Source organism: Trachemys scripta, chromosome 1 (genome assembly GCF_013100865.1).
Source record: "Trachemys scripta elegans isolate TJP31775 chromosome 1, CAS_Tse_1.0, whole genome shotgun sequence".
NCBI lineage: Eukaryota > Metazoa > Chordata > Testudines > Emydidae > Trachemys > Trachemys scripta.
This window is the reverse complement of record NC_048298.1, coordinates 120,521,666-120,539,981: the sequence shown is the minus strand read 5'-3', so window position 1 is coordinate 120,539,981 and position 18,316 is coordinate 120,521,666. Positions and strand designations below refer to the sequence as shown.

The 18,316-nt window shown below is 42.9% G+C and overlaps 1 protein-coding gene across 1 annotated transcript in view; it reads left to right on the top strand.

The window, feature by feature from the left end:
* The window catches only part of EFCAB6 (EF-hand calcium binding domain 6), a 151,450-nt gene that overhangs the window by 90,824 nt on the left and 42,310 nt on the right, over nt 1-18,316 (top strand). The window contains exons 19-23 of the mRNA XM_034759423.1: nt 3,384-3,480; nt 4,779-4,897; nt 6,818-7,045; nt 13,762-13,917; nt 17,285-17,480. Of these exons, the coding sequence (XP_034615314.1) occupies nt 3,384-3,480; nt 4,779-4,897; nt 6,818-7,045; nt 13,762-13,917; nt 17,285-17,480 (796 nt within the window). The remainder of the gene's footprint in view (nt 1-3,383; nt 3,481-4,778; nt 4,898-6,817; nt 7,046-13,761; nt 13,918-17,284; nt 17,481-18,316) is intronic.

Genomic DNA, 18,316 nt, shown 5'->3' with positions numbered 1-18,316 from the left:
GGGGGGGGGGGGGGGGGTGGGGCGGGGCTCCTCCCGTCCTCTTTTTTGCTTACTGAAATATGGTAACCCTAGCGTTGCAGCCTGCCACCTCTCATCTCGAGCGTCCCTCATGACCTCACGTTCACTGGCATCTTTCCTGTACTTAGATACTGTGTCCTTCCACTCATTCAAATGAGCTCTTTCATTGCGGGTGCATTCCATTATTTCTGAGAACATCTCATCTCACGTCCTCTTTCTCCGCCGCCTTATCTGAGATAGGCTTTGGGACGGAGGAGGGAGGCTTGAAAAATTTGCAGCTGCTGGAGGGATGAAAAAAAGGAGAGAAGTTTTTAAAATGATACATTTTACAGAGCAATGCTTATACTCTTTCATGGTGAACAACACTATTCACATTACATAGCACATGAGATTTTAGTACAAGGTCGCATTTTCCATCTTAATATTGAGTGCCTGTGGCTTTGGTGTTAGAGATCACAGATGTAGGTCCGGGCAACAGAATTCAGCTATGCGGCCATGGTAAGCCACTGTCTTGCGGCTTCTGCGCCCTCCTTTCCCACATACCAAGCAAAGCCCATTGACTGCTGCAGTTTTCCTGTTAACTTTCAGCAGCAGAAAACAAACTAACCCCCCCCATCCAATTCTCTGGGATGATCGCTTTATCCCTCCCCCCACCGCGTGGCTGGTATCAGGGAAGATCCCTGCAGAAACCAAACTAACCCCCCACCCCCTCTCCCGCCATGAATTATCTGGGATGATCGCTGTACCCCTCCCCCCACCGCATGGCTGGTATCAGGGAAGATCCCTGCTAGCCAAAGGCGAAAAGCTCAGCGCCAATCCCCTGCCCCCACACCCGCGCTTGGCTAAGTGCAGGGAAGGATTTCTTTTCAGCCACAGGCAAACAGCCCAGTAGGAACGGCCACCTCTGTCCCCTTAATTAAATTCCCGTATTTCAACCAGGTTACCATGAGCGATATCACTCTCTTGAGGATAACACAGCGAGATAAAGAACGGATGTTGTTTGAATGCCAGCAAACACCAGGACCATACGCTACCAGGCTTTATCATGCAATGATACCAGATTACTTGCTACTAGCATGGCGTGGTCAAGTGTCCTACCATGGAGGATGGAATAAGGCTGCATTGCCCAGAAACCTTCTGCAAAGGCTTTTGGAGTGCCTCCAGGAGAGCTTCATGGAGATGTCCCTGGAGGATTTCCGCTCCATCCCCGGACACGTTAACAGACTTTTCCAGTAGCTGTACTGGCCGCGAATGCATCCCAAGTCCTCAGGGCAAAGTAATCATTAAAAAACGCTTGCTTTTAAACCATGTTTTATATTTTAAAAGATAAACTCACCTGAGGTCCCTTCCATGGGGTCATGGTCTTGGGTACTGGCTTGGGAAGCTTGGGAGGGTACTTCAGTCAGGCTGAGAAAAAAATCCTGGCTGTTGGGGAGAATGGAGTGCTGTGTGCTCTCCGCAAGCTCGTCCTCCTCCTTCTCCTCCTCCTCTTCCCTGTCCGCAGAATCCTCAGGTGTGGTTGATGAGATTACCCCCACATCGGAATCCACAGTCAGAGGTGGGGTAGTGGTGGCGGCCCCCCCTAGAATTGCATGCAGCTCAGCGTAGAAGCGGCATGTCTGCGGCTCTGACCCGGAGCGACCGTTTGCCTCCTTTGTTTTCTGATAGGCTTCTCTGAGCTCCTTGACTTTCATGCTGCACTGCTCTGAGTTCCTATTGTGGCCTCTCTCCATCATGCCCTTGGAGATTTTTTCAAAAGGTTTGGCATTTCGTCTTTTCGAACGAAGTTCTGCTAGCTCTGAATCCTCTCCCCATATAGCGATCAGATCCAGTACCTCCTGTAGAGTCCATGTTGGTGCTCCTTTTCGATTATCGGCCTGCAAGGTTATCTGTGCTGATGAGCTCTCTGTGGTCACCTATGCTCTCCTGTGCTGGGCAAACAGGAAATGAAATTCAAATGTTCGCGGGGCTTTTCCTGTCTACCTGGCCAGTGCATCCGAGTTCAGATTGCTGTCCAGAGCTGTCACAATGGTGCACTGTAGGATAGCTCCCGGAGGCCAATACCATCGAATTGCGGCCACACTAACCCTAATTCGAAATGACAATATTGATTTTGGCGCTACTCCGCTACGGGGAGGAGTACAGAAATCGATTTTAAGAGCCCTTTATTTCGAAATAAATGGCTTCGTTGTCTGGACGGGTGCAGGGTTAATTCGATTTAACGCTGCTAAATTCAAATTAAACTCATAGTGTAGACCAGGCCCTAGTATTCAGTGTGTAAAGAATCCGTCCTCAGTTTAGCTACACAGAGATAAATTAATAAAAGTAATGACAAGACAGAGCAGAACCAAAAAATTTTCTGATCAGCAAGTCAGCTCTGTTGTGGATTTCAAAGATATGATATACACTTAGGCTTACTTCCCAGTTTTAATTTGTCTGCTATAGAGTTACTGATGGTTCTGACATTACTAATATTTATCTCCCACTTTTTTTCTTAATTGTACAACTGGGAAAATCAAGGACACCATTTGAAAAGGGAAGAGGGATTCTAGGGTTCATTACTGGGATTCTAGTAACAGTAGAACTCATGACAATTAATGTTTCCCTTTCATTTCATGTCAGCACTGCAATATGTTGAGTGTAGCTAAAAGATGCTCTTGTTTTCAACAGAGTAGCAACAATTATTGATTGAGAGCGATACCACTTTCCTCCAGCAACTGGGTATCATCATATATCATATGATATTACTATTTTAAAATGCCAGTTATAAAAAGTCTAACTGTTGACACAGCCTCATTGGAGAAGAGGTGAAAATACTTTGAAACTTTTCCAGTTAACTCTTTATATCATTTAATTGGTCAGTAGTTTCGCATAATGGAAATCCAGTTACCAGTGATGTGGACTAGAACGTTATATAAGTCTGTCTCTCTAAAGCTACCAACTTTGTAGATTCAGTGGGCCAGGTTCTGATCTAAATTAATGAAGTAAATCAGGAATACCTTTATTGGAGTCACTCCAGGTCTTGTGATATGTTACTAAATTGTTTTTGTTTCTAAGATAGTTAACATTTCCTTCTGGCTGGATAAATGATCCGTGTTTGCTATTAAGTCTGCAGGCAAGTTGAACAACATTGATCTGAAAATAAACAGGGAATTACAAAAATTTAAGATGTCTTCCCTAACTTGCAGCTGGGGAAATAAGGCAGTATTTAAAGAATTAAGTTTACACAGATGTGAAATGACAGTCTTTAAGGGTTTCTTAGAAACTAAAACAAAAAACAAAAAAACCTCCACAAACTTGTGAGAGATTAAAGATTCCATTAAGTGTAAAACACAGTTAGTTATTATTTTATTTTTCTTTCTGAGACCAAAACAGACAGTAACGGATGCAGAACTAGCTTGTGATCAGGCTCATTACTATCTTGTTATCAAAGCACAGACCAGATGGCATGACCTAGCAAGGGTAAGAAAAACATTTTCATTAAATAAATAAGCTGCACTAATGGATTTTAGAACATTATGCAATGTCGATTTTCAGATTATACAAATATTCAAAAAAGGCATTTGTAAAGTAGCTCATTAATGATAAAAACTTATATGTATAAAACTAAACTGCTGGAGTATTTGATCTTTAAAAATTTAATTATTTAGTAGTTTCTATTAGAATTGTTTCTAAAATTTTCTTTATATTACTATTGTTATTTATTATTATTTATTATTAAATATATGTATTATAATAGTATCGAGAGGCCCCAATCATGGATCACAGGATCCATTGTGCTAGGTACTGTATATACACATAGAAAATTGCACTTGCAACACAGTCCTCATTAAGGCAATTAGTCTGTGCCAAAATACCAATAATTATATAAAGAGAAACTTATAAACAGTAAAAACTAAATAATTAAAATTTCATGTATGTGAACCAATTATTGTATACTCTGAGGATAGTGGAGGGCAGGTAGTCGTGGATTGAGGAAAGGATGACTGGAGAGAGTAAACTTTGTTATTTCATTACATTGTTATAAAATTTCAGTAAATGAGTCCATACTGCTGCTACTTAAAATTTGCAAGATGAGCATGTACAGCTGCAACTAAAGAATACTTCATATTAGTTTATGGCACAACAAGCTGGAGCCAGCATCTGCAGAATTGGACACCTCAGTCCTTGGGTACACTTGGGACTTCACAGCGCTGCCGCGGCAGCGCTGTGAAGCACGAGTGTAGTCGCACCGCCAGCGCTGCGAGAGGGGTCTCGCAGCATTGTATGTACTCCACCTCTCTGAGGGGAGTAGCTTGCAGCGCTGCGAGGGAGCGTACAGCGCTGCAGGCTCTGATTACACTGGCGCTTTACAGCGCTGTACTCGCTGCACTCGGGGTGCGTTTTCACACCTCTGAGCACAGCAAGTTGCAGCGCTGTACAACGCCAGTGTAGCCAAGGCCAAAGTGTGGATTTTCAGTCTGTACCTTCCACCTCTATGCATCAAGGTTCGTGCATACCCACACCCGTATGCACACTTTTAATGCTCAAATCCCAGTGTACACAAGTGATAGAAGTTTCATATGCAAAACACATTGCCAGCACACATATATTTTACTTCACCAAGAGATAATCAGGCCCAAAAACTCGTTAAAAATGGAATTCATCTTGGTATGTTTTTTCATTCTTCCCTAATTCCTATTATTCCTGATGCTTATAAAGAGACTAAGTATTTTGTAAAGCCTGTTCCCTCTTGTTATTAAAAGTTTCTTAAATTCTAGACTTTCCGTGAGTTTGATAGCGAAGGCAATGGCATTGTGCAGCCAGAGGATTTGAGAGCTGTCTTGTTCAGATTTGCCATTCCAATCACCCCAAAAGAATTTGAAAAGCTTTGGGCAAGGTAAAATGGCTCTAAGTATTAGTTCTTCAGCAACAATGTATCTATTTAACCTGACACAGGAGTCTTAGTGAGGACAGTGAATTACAATTGTTTACTTTCTAAGGGAGACTTATTTTATTATGTTGATACCAGCTCACCATGATGCCGTGTTCCAAAATACGGGCTTTTATCACACTAAGATCACTATCACAATAAGGAAATGCCTAATCAGTTCTCAATGAAGTCAGCGAGTCTTACTTCTATTGGGTTTAATGGTATTGCCTGTCCCCTTTAATTTGAGCTACCCTTTCAACTCTGATGATCACTTGGATTACAAGTAAAGTAAATTTGGTTTTCTGCTAGGACCTTATTTATATACACAGATGCCCGCCAGTTCTCCCAAGTTGGCAGTCAGTTGCAGAGAGGCTTAGGACTGGAACAGCAGGAGTGTTCCAGATCAGACTGGAAGTGCATTGGTAGAGCTTTTGAAGGAAGCTTGTCTATACCATACGTCTATATGAAGTCAATGCTATCAGCTGCTTCTTTTCACTCACAAAATTTTCAACTTAAATAAAAATGATTCACTGGAAAGAAATATGATATGTAGCTAACATATAACAAAGAAAAGTAAGATTGTTTCATGCTATGTAAAAATTGTGAGTGATACTGAGATACGTTTTTATAGACAAGTAATTTGTTGTGAAGGGGGAAAAAACACTAGCCCTATGTCAGCTGAGAGTAGTAGTACTATAAATTGTGTCTGAAACAGGAGAAGAATGTCAGATGCATGTGACATTGTATAAAATCCACCTTCATTATAAGTCTTTAAAAACACAGATTCTCTATGGTATAAGGCTCAGGTGTATAGTGTCTTGGTTTCAAACTGCATTAACTGTATGGTTTATTTCCTAGCACTGATTCATCTCTGAACTATTTTCTACTTCATTACATTTTACTTTCTATTCTTATTCCTTATGGATGTCATGCCACACTACAATATGTCCCTTCCATTCAGTCATCTGCTGCACAACTTCATTCCCAACCATCACGCATTTATAGGACATAAAATCTTTTATTTACCTTCTGTGACTGTATGTAGAATAAAGGAATTGGAATAACAACGAAGCCTAAATTAGGCCTTTCCCTGCATGGGTGCACTGGAGAAGGAAGGGGTTGCACAGAGCACACCTACGGCAAGGTCTCTATCCAAAAAGGCATAAACAGTTTTAATACAGTTAGGCCCAGATTTTTAAGAGTGGCCTCTAATTTTAAGTACCTCTATTTTGAGTGCCCAACTTGATATTTAGGGCCTGATTTTTAGAAGTGTCACAACTCCTATTGAAATCAGTGGTCAGCACCTCTTGAAAGTCAGCCTCTCTGTATCTCAAGTCAGGCATCTAAAAATAAGGTACCATGAAGTAGAGAATATTTCAGTCAACTTGGTCCTTAGAGTAGAATTTTCAAAAGTGCCTAAGGATATGTCTACACTGGAAAAAAAAGCCCTGCGGCAGCGAGTCTCAGAGTGTGGGTCAACTGACTCGCACTCATGGGGCACGCGCCACAGGGCTAAAAATAGCAGTGGAAACATTCTCACCTCTTGGGCTGGAGCCTGGGCTCTGAGACACACCCCGCTTTCTGGATTTTACAGCCCAGGCTCTAGCCTGAGCGGGAATGTCTACACTGCCATTTTTAGTCCCGAAGCGTGAGCCCGAGGCAGTTGACCCAGGCTCTGAGCCTTACTGTTGTGGGAGGTTTTTTGCAGTGTACCCCAAGTCCCATTGAAAGTCACTCTTACACACTTTTGGCATGGCATCTAAAAGGACTGAAAATCAATGAGACTTTAGCAACTAAGTGACTTAGGCATTTTGAAAAATTTATGGTAATGCCTTGCAGTGATGAATATATGAATATTTCATTCTAAAAGAATATTTCTTTTAAAAGGTATGATACAGTTGCAAAAGGCTACCTTACTCACCAAGAATTTCTGCAGAAATTGGGGTTAGAGTTTGCACCAGCTGACACCGGACTAAGCAGACATATTGTGGAAGACAATTATGCAAGTTTAATGGAGCATTACAGTAATCAGCAAAAGAAGCATTTGGAGATGGAAGAGCAGCAGAAACAGCAAACTAAAGCCCTACATGTCAGTGAGATTAAAAAGCAGATCAAGTAAGTTATTTATCAGTTAAGTGAATAACTTTCATGCTGTGTTTATTGTTACTGTGGTAAAACGTAATGCTAAGCATACATATATGTATTTACAATCCTTCTCTGAAGATAAATCCTACTAGATACTGGGCCAAATTTATACCCAGTGTAACTCCACTGATTTCAGTGGGGATAAGTTTGACTCATTCAGTTGTTCGAGGCAATTCTAAAATATTCTCCCTGGCAGTATATCATTCATTTTGTAGAATTTATGGCCCCAATCCTGGGCTATGTCAGAGCTACTATTGACAGAGATTGAGGGAGAAGAGCAAAGGTAGCTTTAAGCCAAGCCTCTTTTGCAGTTCTCTGATCCTAGAGGTGGCTGGGTCCCAGTAAAAATTAGAGCAGCTACCCAGCTGTATCTGACCCAAAGGGGCATTTCTGGTAGCTGGGATTGTGCGGCATGAGGACACCTTAGTCACACACCCTTCCCGATTACCATGCTCAATGCATGGAGATGGGTGGAAAGCATAAGAGCTGCTATGCTATTGGGAATCCTCCACCAGACTCGTCACCACTGGCAATTTTAAAATCAAGATTAGATGTTTTCCTAGAAGATCTGCTCTAGCAATTATTCTAGGGATGTTCTATGTCCCGTGTTACACAGAAGGATGATCACAGTCATCCCTTCTGGCCTTGGAATCTATACATTTGTTAAAATAAAATTATGGCAGGGTTGTGTCTCTGGAGCAGCCACAAAAAAACGCCATAGCAGGGGCCAAAATGTGGTCCTATATAAGAGAAGCAAACAACAAACATCTTGCCTCTAAACTGGTGGAGTCCCCACTTTAAATTCTATCAAACTCTATATTCTCAGAGATAAGACATCTGTCCTGGGAGATCTGGCTGACAAACAAAAAGGTAAAGCAAATGAATGCCATCTTCTCTGGTTTGACTGCTTGGAGGATTCCATCATTGCAGACTAAGTCTTTTCCTCTGGGCTGCTGCTGCTAAGGCTATGTATGCACTACAGCTTACCTCAGTATAGGTTATGTCACTCAGGGGTGTAAATAAGCCACCCCCCTGAGCGATGTAAGTTACACCGACCTCAGCGCCTGTGTGGACAGTGCTATGTTAGCGGGAGAGCTACTGCTGCTTGCGGTGGCTGGAGTAATTAAGTCATTAGAGAGCTCTCTCCTGTCGGCTTAGAGTGTCTGCACTAGTAGTGCTAGAGCGGTGCAGCTGCATCAGTGCACTGTGCTGCTGCGAGCTCTTTAGTGTAGCCATAGCCTAACCTTCCTTTATTGCCACCTAACTCTGCTCCGGACTCCTTCTCTCAGGACAAGACCATCTCAGGTTTTAGCTCTCCCTACTAGAGGAGGCTATTCCCATCTCCCTTGGACTCAGAGGAGAATCTAATGATCCCCATTTGCCCCAATGAGTCTGAAGGAATTAACCTGCAGCTCCCTGTAGAGTTCCAGTACTGTTAACAGAGTTACAGTACAATGCCCTCTTACAATGCCATTAAAGCTATGTATTTTCAGGTTATGGTCAATCACCACCTGGCCTCATTACTTATTTGTTTTTCTCATTTCCCCTCCCCTCCAGCCATTGGTTGTTTTGGAGAGAGAGAGAGAGTGTGTGTGTGTATAAGCTCTTGAGAGCAGAGGCCTTGCTTTATTTAGGTTAGGAAAGCATCTAGCATTTGTGGGTGCTAACGAAGTATTATTATTAATAGTAATACCTCCTGCTCACATCATCAATGAAGGGGATGTACCCACAATAAAGTAAACCAAGACGAGCCACATTGTCTTCCAGACAAAGGGGGAGAAATCATTCTTTGCTCAGAAGGTAAACGACAACATAACAGAAAAAAAGGAGAAAAATGCTAGCTAAGCTATTGTTTCCTGCCCCTTTTTAATATATTTTACTGTGGCCCAGGCAGGAATTTAAAAATTAAGGGCAAAACTCTCTTCTCTGATCTGCATTGCAGATCTCTTTCCTGCATTGTGGATCTCTGAGTCATGTTGTGCACTCATTACGTAATGGAACTCCCATTGGCATCAGTGAAAGACTACATAATATGCCCCAGAGCTGGTTTGGCAGGTGGTGTGCTGCAATCGCTGCTTATTAGACTATTACCTGAAGTTCTTCTGTCATGTCCACCTGTAGTCTCTTGTCTCTTGCAAGCTCTTTTGGTCAGGGTCTGTCTCTTTGTTGTATGTTTGCCACACACAAGGGGACCTTGGCCTCTAGGTGCTATTGCAATACAAATAATAAAAAAATGCTACCAATAATGAAGAGGCCCGTGCTGCAAGTCGGAGCTCTGCAGTGTGGGTCCACCGTCCAAGACAGTGATTGAAGTCATAGAGGGCCACAAAGTAATTGGGGTGTGATATTTGGACACACACCGCAATATTTGCATTGTTCTGAATCATCTCATTTTGTGATATTATCACAAAAATACCATTCGCGTTAGAAAACACACTAGGCCATTGCACTGTGATTGTTTAGTCCTCCTCTCATAGGAATTGCTATATTAGATGGAATCCCAAGATCCATCTAGTCGAGTATCCTGCCTGGGCCAGTGGCCAGAACTAGAGCCCAAATCCACAAAGGGATTTAGGCATTGTGATGCAGAGGATTTTAATGCCTAACTTCTAGGCACCTAGAAAATCACAGGAACAACACTGTGATCCGGAAAGCCTAAGTTAGGTGCCCAGGCTCCCCATACAATTCATGGGGAGACGGAGGTGCCTAAGAATGCAAACCACAAAAGCCAGCATGCTAGGCAGGGACCCTCCTAAGTTAGCCAGTAGGAGAAGCTGATGAGAGTGGTGTGTCATAAACCCCACCCCTCTGAGGGAGACTGGTGCTTTAGGCCAGGCTGCTGGGAGGCACCTGTCTTTGCTAGTGATCCACAGCCAGGAGTCAGATGGCTTAGGTGCCTAAGACGTGTGAGAAGCAGCGAGACAGGCACCTAACCACCTTATAACTTTTAGCCCAGTGGGTTAAAGCACTCAGCTGGGCTGTGAGAGACCCACCTCTCCCAGGTGGGGAGAAAAGCTGTGAACAGGGATCTGCCTGCCACCTTTCAGGAGAGTGCTCTAACCACTGAGCAATGGGATATTCTGGTGTGGGGCTCCCTCAATCTCTCCTGCTAAAGCTGTTCCACCTTGGATAAATACTGAAAGAGTTGCTGGGTCATGAGAGATGACTCTGTAGCCTTGTAATTAAGGCACCCTCCTAAGTGGTGGGAGACTAAGGGTACGTCTTCACTTACCGGAGGGTCCGGCGGCAGGCAATCGATGTTCTGGGATCGATTCCTCGCGTCCGGTCCAGCCACGACGGTACTCCAGCTCGCCGAGAGGAGTACGCGGCATCGACGGGGGAGCCTCCGTGCCGCGTCTGGACCCGCGGTAAGTTCGGACTAAGGTACTTCGAATTCAGCTACGTTATTAACGTAGCTGAATTTGCGTACCTTAGTCCGAAGTGGGGGCTTAGTGGGGACCAGGCCTTAGAGTCCAGTCTCCTTGCTCCAGTGACTCTTTAATTATTCATACACAATGGAACAGTTTCAACAGGAGAGACTGAGGGCTATATCCCATAGCCTTGTGATTAGTGCTGGGAACCCCTGTTTAAATCCTCTCTCTGTTTTAGGCAGAGGGAGGATTGAACCTGGGTCTCCCACATCCTGCATGAATGCTCTAACCACCAAGATCAAAGTTGCAAGGTGGGGATCACTTCATCCTCTCGCCAGATTTTGAATGGGATCTGATCTGGCAGGCAGCCTCTGAGTACACCTATTTGTTTGGGCCCACAGGTGCTCCTCTGGTTCTCTCATCTATTTTCCTCCAGTTCATGGATTGTTGTGGAGCTTGGGCAAGAGATAGGCATCCAGATGCCTAGCATGAGGCAGCAGTAGACATGCCCAGAGGCAAAAACATAGGACCCTGGGGAACCTTTACTGCCAACTTTTAGGTGCTGAGTGAGTTTAGCTGTCCATAGGGTCAGGCAGCAGCCAAACACCAGTTTGGGGGGTTGCAGTGGTGCCTAAAACTAAATCTGGAGTTTTGGCAGCTAAATATCTTTGTGGATCTGGGTCTAGATGCTTCAGAGGAAGATGTTAGCAGCCCCTCCCTCATTAGATTTTATCCCAATTTCTAATAGCTAGAGATTGGCTTAAGACCTGAAGCATGAGGTTTAATATCCCTTCTACAATTTTTGTTATTAATTATTATAACTCTGGATATTCTTGATACCCATATAAATGTCCAGTCCCTTTTTTGAATCTTGTTATGTTCTTGGCCTCAGTGACTCCCTGTGTGCAATGAGTTCCACAGTTCAATCACAAGCAATGTGAAAAAGTGTTTCCTTTTATCAACCTTAAGTTTCACACCTTTTAATTTAATTGACCATGTCCTTATTCTCTGTCGCTTTCCTTGCCTATATCCTGACTGCCGGGAGTTATCCTCCGGTAGCAATTCCAGTCTGTTTGCTCTGCACACTCACTGGTCCTTCACATTCACTTTGCTCTGTCTGAAAGCAAGCAGTGCAAGAAGAGGTGAACCCAGACCCCTGGACGCCTCAAGTTTTACATAGGAAGGCTGTAAGTGTCTCTTGAGCCACAGGTTGGAGTCATTGCTTTAAAAATGAAGTGCATTGTGTGTATAGACACAATGGAAGGCAGTGATCCAGCAGAACCACCAATGTTCCCCTTCAGGAGAGGGTCATGGGCAGCAGAGCTGGGTACAATGCCCATTCCACCATGTTGGTCAGCATAAAGGCATTTGAAGGTGGAGGGAGGCCAGATACAATGGCTACAGGATTTAGTGGTTCCAGTGGCTACAAAATCCAACACAGATGGTATACAATGGTCCTCGCCCTTACCTCACTCCCTGAGGGTTGGGAAATGCATTCCTTCCATCTGTCCAAGCCTGGCTCAGGCTAGTTTACACAGCCCATTTACTCTGGCTTTCTGAAAGTGTTGTGAATTTCACCCTAAATTCTTTGTAGCAGTTTTAGTGCCTTGTGATTAGACACAGTAAAACTGACAAGGACTCTGAGCATCTTAACATTCAAAATATAATGCTGGATATATAATTTTTTTGGTTTTGTTTTAACTCACAGGAACAAATACCCCAAATTAGAAACAGACATTGAGCAGCAGCTCTCCAGCGCTTCAAGAGAAATACAAAACATTTGCAAGACAAGATTATTTTTTGGCAGCATAGCTGTATCCATAGTTTAAATCCTCATTTACTCAGTGCACATATTTACTGCTGCAAGTGGAATAATTACTGCTTGGAAACCATTACTCAGTCCAAGAAATGATGAATGCCTCAATTTTCTAAAAATATGAATCTCAAAAGCTGTTTTGATTTTACATCTTCCTTTACTTTCATTTTGAAGGTTTAAGTGGAAGATAATAGTGGTGATGAAGAGCTATCATTTAGCAGCATGGGTCGGAATGTAACATACCCCTGTAAAGGATTCCAAAATAATGGTGCTGTTGTGATAGATTAAGGGCCTCATGGTGCCTTTAAAGTACAGCCTTTCATTGTGGGCAGTGTGGAGCCGCACTGTCTCATGGGGAGGGATTCCTCATTGAGCACCCTTGAGGGGGTGCAGGCTGTATTAGCAGGTGGCAGCAGCCTAAAGGATTCCGTGATGCACCTACCTTGCTTTGAAGGCCAGTATGGAGACGTAGACCATACTGGCCCCCACCTCCTCCATCCAGCCTGCAGTTGTGGCTGGCCCTTAACATGTGTCAAGCAAGGCAGGAAATACCCTTAGTGCTCTCCATCCATGCACCTCTGTAAGAGCCCGTCACATTCTGACACTACATGCCTGATCGGTGTTTCATAATCTACATCTGGCCATAATTCTCATTTATTTTAAACCTTGCATTCATCTTGAGTGACTCCTCCAGCCAGTTGAGAGTCAGTGATAGGTTGTGGAGGCAGCAGTAAAGTATGGACAGGTTGGTGTTAAACTAAGAGTAAAGGGAAAGCGAGGGGTAATGCCTGGGCTCCAAAAGGTATTCAAAAGATCCCCAACTTCTCTGGGATGAAAATGACAAAATAAATGGGGGAGAAACGAGTCTTGGGTCTGAACTGATTAATCTGTGAAGAATCAGATGATGTTTTAAATACCTGGTAGCAGCTCTAATGAACTCATCCAAAGCCCAGTGAAATCACTGGGAGTTTTTCCATTGACTTCAGTCAGTTTTGGCTCTGTCCCTAAAATAGTATAGTTCTTGCTCTGATATAATAATTCCAATTAAACAGCAAGACTTTCTGTTCTTGTTAAAGTTTTATCAGCCCAATATTGCAGAGGGTAATTTGCTGGAAGTCAATTGTCATAACAGCTATATTAAACATTGTATATCTTCTTTAGGGCCAGGTTTTCAAAGAGGGATCTAGATTTTGTATCTTTAATTTTGAATGGTCAAAAGCAGGTAGTTAAACCATCTAACTAATTGATTTACAAATCCAAATGTCATTTGTACACATATATCTGGGTGGTTTAACCCTGAAATTGCTTGAGCAAATTTAAAAGTGGTTTTTGAAAATTAGACATCCTAATAATTTTTGTATCACTCTTTCGACAAATGATACCAAGTTAACAAATGCAAGGAAACTGAGATTCTTGCTCTGCCTTTTATTTTTGTATATTTGTATTTATTTTTCTAATATTTAACAGGAGAACTAAAACAAACAGCTGCTCTCTTTCAGGGATAAATTTAGGGACTACTTCCAAGACTTCAACAAGGCCTTTTATAGACTGGATAAAAATAAAGATGGCTATATAACAGTAGATGACCTACGCAGGATGCTGCAAGAATTCAACTATTATCTTGATGATGAACAGTTCACCAGTCTTCTAAACAGGTTTTTATAATTATATCATAGGTCTCTCTTTTGTCCCAAGCCAATAAAGGACTTAAGTATGCACTTTACTTTAAGAAAATAAGTAGTCTTATTAAAGCCCATGCAATTACACACATACTTAAAGGTACCCATGTGCTGAAGCGCTATGCTCGATCAAGGTTGATTCTGAGCATAAATAGGGTGGTAATTGATTTTTAGATAAAATTAAAAACAGATTAATTTACTCTGTCTTCCTCATAACATTAGTGTTGTAACAACTTAAAGGCTTTTGAAATCAAGCTGATTATTTGAGGAAATTAAGCAGATCTGAAAATAGGTCAGGTTTTTAGTGTATTTTAAAATTTGTAATTAAATTAGTAGTTTTATTTAATTAAACAAAAAAGAGTGGGAGGAAAAACCCTGCAAAACCAAAAATTTAATCATATTGGGTTAAAAAGTATTAATTTTCAAATGCTACTGCTATGCAAAGGCATACATTCTGTATTGTGTCTTAATATCATCAAGTAATATCAAGAAATAGAATCTCTTTTATAAGGTCTATAGAACACAAAGGACCTGATCTAGTAGAAGATATCCATAGCTTTCTGCACTTCACAAGCCACAGAAGTGACATCCCTATGTGGCACTGCATTATGTTCTCATAACACTGTTAGACCAGACTCTTTAAAAAGAAATTACAAAATCTTTTCTCAGTTCACCTTTTGTTGAGTGATCAACTTTTTATGAATGGAAACCCTAATAAGAATCTTCTGCTTGTTTCTTCTTCAAAGACCTCTTGATGATAAACACCTCCATTCATTGTAATTTTGTTCAGATTATTCCTTTCTAGATCCAAAACAGACTTTTCTAAATAATACAGAGTAGATTAGCATTTGCATTTGGTTTTATTACTAAAATTTTAATACCAACTTGGCAATTTATTTCTCTGCTGAAATGGTGTTGATTATTTCCTTTTGCACAGCGTCTCCAGTATTGGAGCCAGCTTGACATTGGTAATATGTGGGAGTGCTGTGCAGCTGCAAGACACAAAATCAGGGCTCTTGAATGTATTTTTCTTAGTAACGGATATTGGGTCTATGGTTAATTTCTGTTCCAGCCTCTTTTTATAAAGCTTCCTTTTTGTTTAACTGGCTCTCCTCAATAATTAGACATTCTATTAAGAGGATATTCTGGTGATTGGTGGTGGTCCTTTTTACTGTGAAAAAAGATGACAAAAGTACATTACAGTAATTCACTTTCACATACAGAATATAAGATTCACCATGCTGGGTCAGGCTATAGGGCAATTCACTCTGGCACTGGCAAGTTCTTGATGCTTCAGAGCATACTTTAGCCATTAAATTTCCGTAGCCAAGGGTGCAATGCTGAATGCAGGACAGAAAAAGTCCTCCCTGGCCCCTGTGGTATGTGAGATTTGCTTACCTCTATCAAAGCATGCATAGTGTCAACAGATGTGATTACTGGTCATAAAATTATCTAGGCCTATTAAAACTCCATGTACAGTCTCTGAGCGAGATCCTGATCTCAATTACCCCAGTGTAAATCTGGAATAATTCCAATGGAGCCAACGGATTGCACCAGGTTAAGTGAGCAGAATCTCTCTGACTGAGTTTTGATGGTAATAAATTCCATAAGCTGACTACACTGAATTTCCACTGGGGTAGCTGAGCAGAATCTGCCCTTTGATGCTATGATTTACTATGGTAATGAATTCCACAGGTTTTTTCTCTGATTGTTTTAAATCTACTTGATATCATTTAATTGAATGTTCTTGTCTGATGGGGCAGTGGAATAAATAAATAAATAAAATAATTCCAATCCGCTTCCCCCCAACTCTTCTCCTTCCTGTACTAAACAACCCTTATTTTTGCAGTTTCTCTCTATATGTAAATCATGACTTAATTCTCATCTTATGTGGTGAAACATCCTTGAGTAAAAATGAATTTGGTTTTGTAACAAATTCCTCCGCAAAAAAACCTCAAAATCATATGTTAGAACTCCTCTTTCCCCATGCTGATATTTGACGCAAAAATGTATTCACTGTTTATACCTGGAGCTATCTATATTTAGATGTGCAGCTCACTGAATTTCTTATATGATGAAGTACAAAACTCCATAGTCTCTGTGATCTACCAGATATTACAGTTGGCAAGCAGATATTTAAAAGGTCTGAGAGGAGATTTGAGAGACTTCAGGCCAGACTCTCCAGTGCAACCTGACCATGAAATCTTAGCAGCAAATTCCCCTTGTGGAGGGGAACTCTTCACTGGTTGGAGATGGCATCTGCTGGGCCAGACATATCACCCTTCAACTCAGTGGGTGTGCCAAGGGAGGAACGGCACGTATCAGAGGAATAGTGAAGGGGAACTTCATTACATCAGTCCTCCACATCCCCCAGACACCTTATGCCAGTGGCTTAGGTTAGAGCAGCCATTATGTTGCTCTCATGGATACCAGAGCCAGGCTCGTGCAGAATCAGGAGCTGTACAATTGTTCCCTGATAGCCTGCCACCCTGTGCCCAGTGGAGCGCAAATGCAGGGGACAGTCGAGCCCTTCAGTTATAAACTCAAGAAAAGCGTTGCATGGAAATTGATCTAGTTTCCTACCATGTGATGAATAGAAGGCAGTTCATCCAGTGTTTATAGCAGGAGGCCAGGAACCAGAACTCTGGATTCCATCTGCAGCTGGCACACTGTGATTTTGGGGAAGTCACTAAGGATATGTCCACACAGCAGCTGGCAGCAAGCTAGCTTACTAAAAGCAGCAGTGTGGACTTTGCGGCTCGGGCAGTGGTTCATGCTCTCAAGCCCACCTGACCCCCTATGTTCGAGCTTGGGTGGCTATCCCGAGGCTTTGCTAGAGCCTCAGTGCCCACAGTGCTTTGTTGAGCGCCCGAGCTTGAGCTAGCTCAAATCTGTGTCCCTAGGCTGGGAGGCTCCCTCCCACCAGCAGTGTAGCCATACCTTAGGGCTTGATTTTCAGAGATGCTGAGCAGCCACAACTCCCACGGAAGCCCACAGGAACTGCAGGGACTCAGCACTTTTAAAAGTCAGTCCAGTAATCGCTCTTTGCCTCAGTTTCCTTTTCTGTAATACTGGGATAGCAAAACTTCATGGGATACTGTGAGATTTATGTTATACTTTAATAGCACTTTTAGATCCTGGAATGAAAGGCACTTTGCAAAGTGCAAAACTGGGGCAGGGACTATCTTTTTGTTCTGTGTTTGTACAGCACCTACCACAGTGGGGTCCTGGCCCAGACCTGGGTCTCACTTCCACAATACAAATAATAATAAATTAGTAGCAGTTGTAGTAGTGATATACTTTTTTACAAAATGTTGATATACTATTCTGCTTTTTCTCTTAGTTTAGGAATCAGTATTCATGACAGCAAGCTCTCTTATTTTGATTTCCTGAGAGCGATTGATGATGGCAGAGCATCGAAATACCAGAAGAGACAAAAGCATGCTGCACCACCTGCAAGCTTTGCAATGCTCAGCTTAGAAAAGACCCTAATTAAGATAAAAGAAATAGTTACATCTTCTTATGATTTGTTATACAAGGTAGGTTACATGTGGACATAACATTTCATTTCACTTCTTTATGCTTGGATGGGGGCTTGCCCAACTGTCTAGAAGCATTTCTGCTGCTAAGTGGGGTTCCCCAATCCCAGGCCAGCAAGAGTGGGGATAACTATAAAAGTAGCATGGTCGGCCCCCATCAGAGAAAGCACTTTCTATAGCATTTTTGCAGCATCAACCTGTGGTGGTTACATGACGTAGCAATGACAACTCTGCAGCAGATGGCCATGTGAGGATAGAGGTTGGTGAGTAAAAGGGGAAAACAGGATCTTAGAGCCCTGTGACAGGGTTGGGACTCACCACCCAGCGCCTCCTGCTGGTTACCTTCGGGAATTAGCTCAGTCTAGTGGAGCGCCCTCTCCTGGTGGTGTCCCACCCATTGTCTTGCCCTTGGTTGGCGTCTGAGCCCGCGTCGCTCTCCAGCTTACCCTATCCCCCCAGCTGCATTTGGCTGGTGGGGTCCCCTCCCTGCTGTGCCCCCCGGTTCCCCTGTGTTAGTTTGCCCCTTCCCCCATGCAGCCTGCCTCACCCGGACGGTGCCCAGCAGGAGGCACCAGCTATGGAAACTATGTAGCAGATGGAGGGGATCCTGCCCCCCTTGTCGAGTCCCCCCCGAGGAGGCTTCGGTGGAAGTTCCCATGGTCCCTATACCACCTGTGTCCCCCGCCGCCACAGATACCAGGGCAATTGTTGCCTCTGTGACTGGCAGGGAGGTTGCTGGGGCCAAGGGGACTGAGTTCACCTCAATATTTGAGGAGGTCAAGGCTGTGGGTCTGACCCCTGTCACCCAGAGGGAGGACGACCCCCCGGCAGCAGGC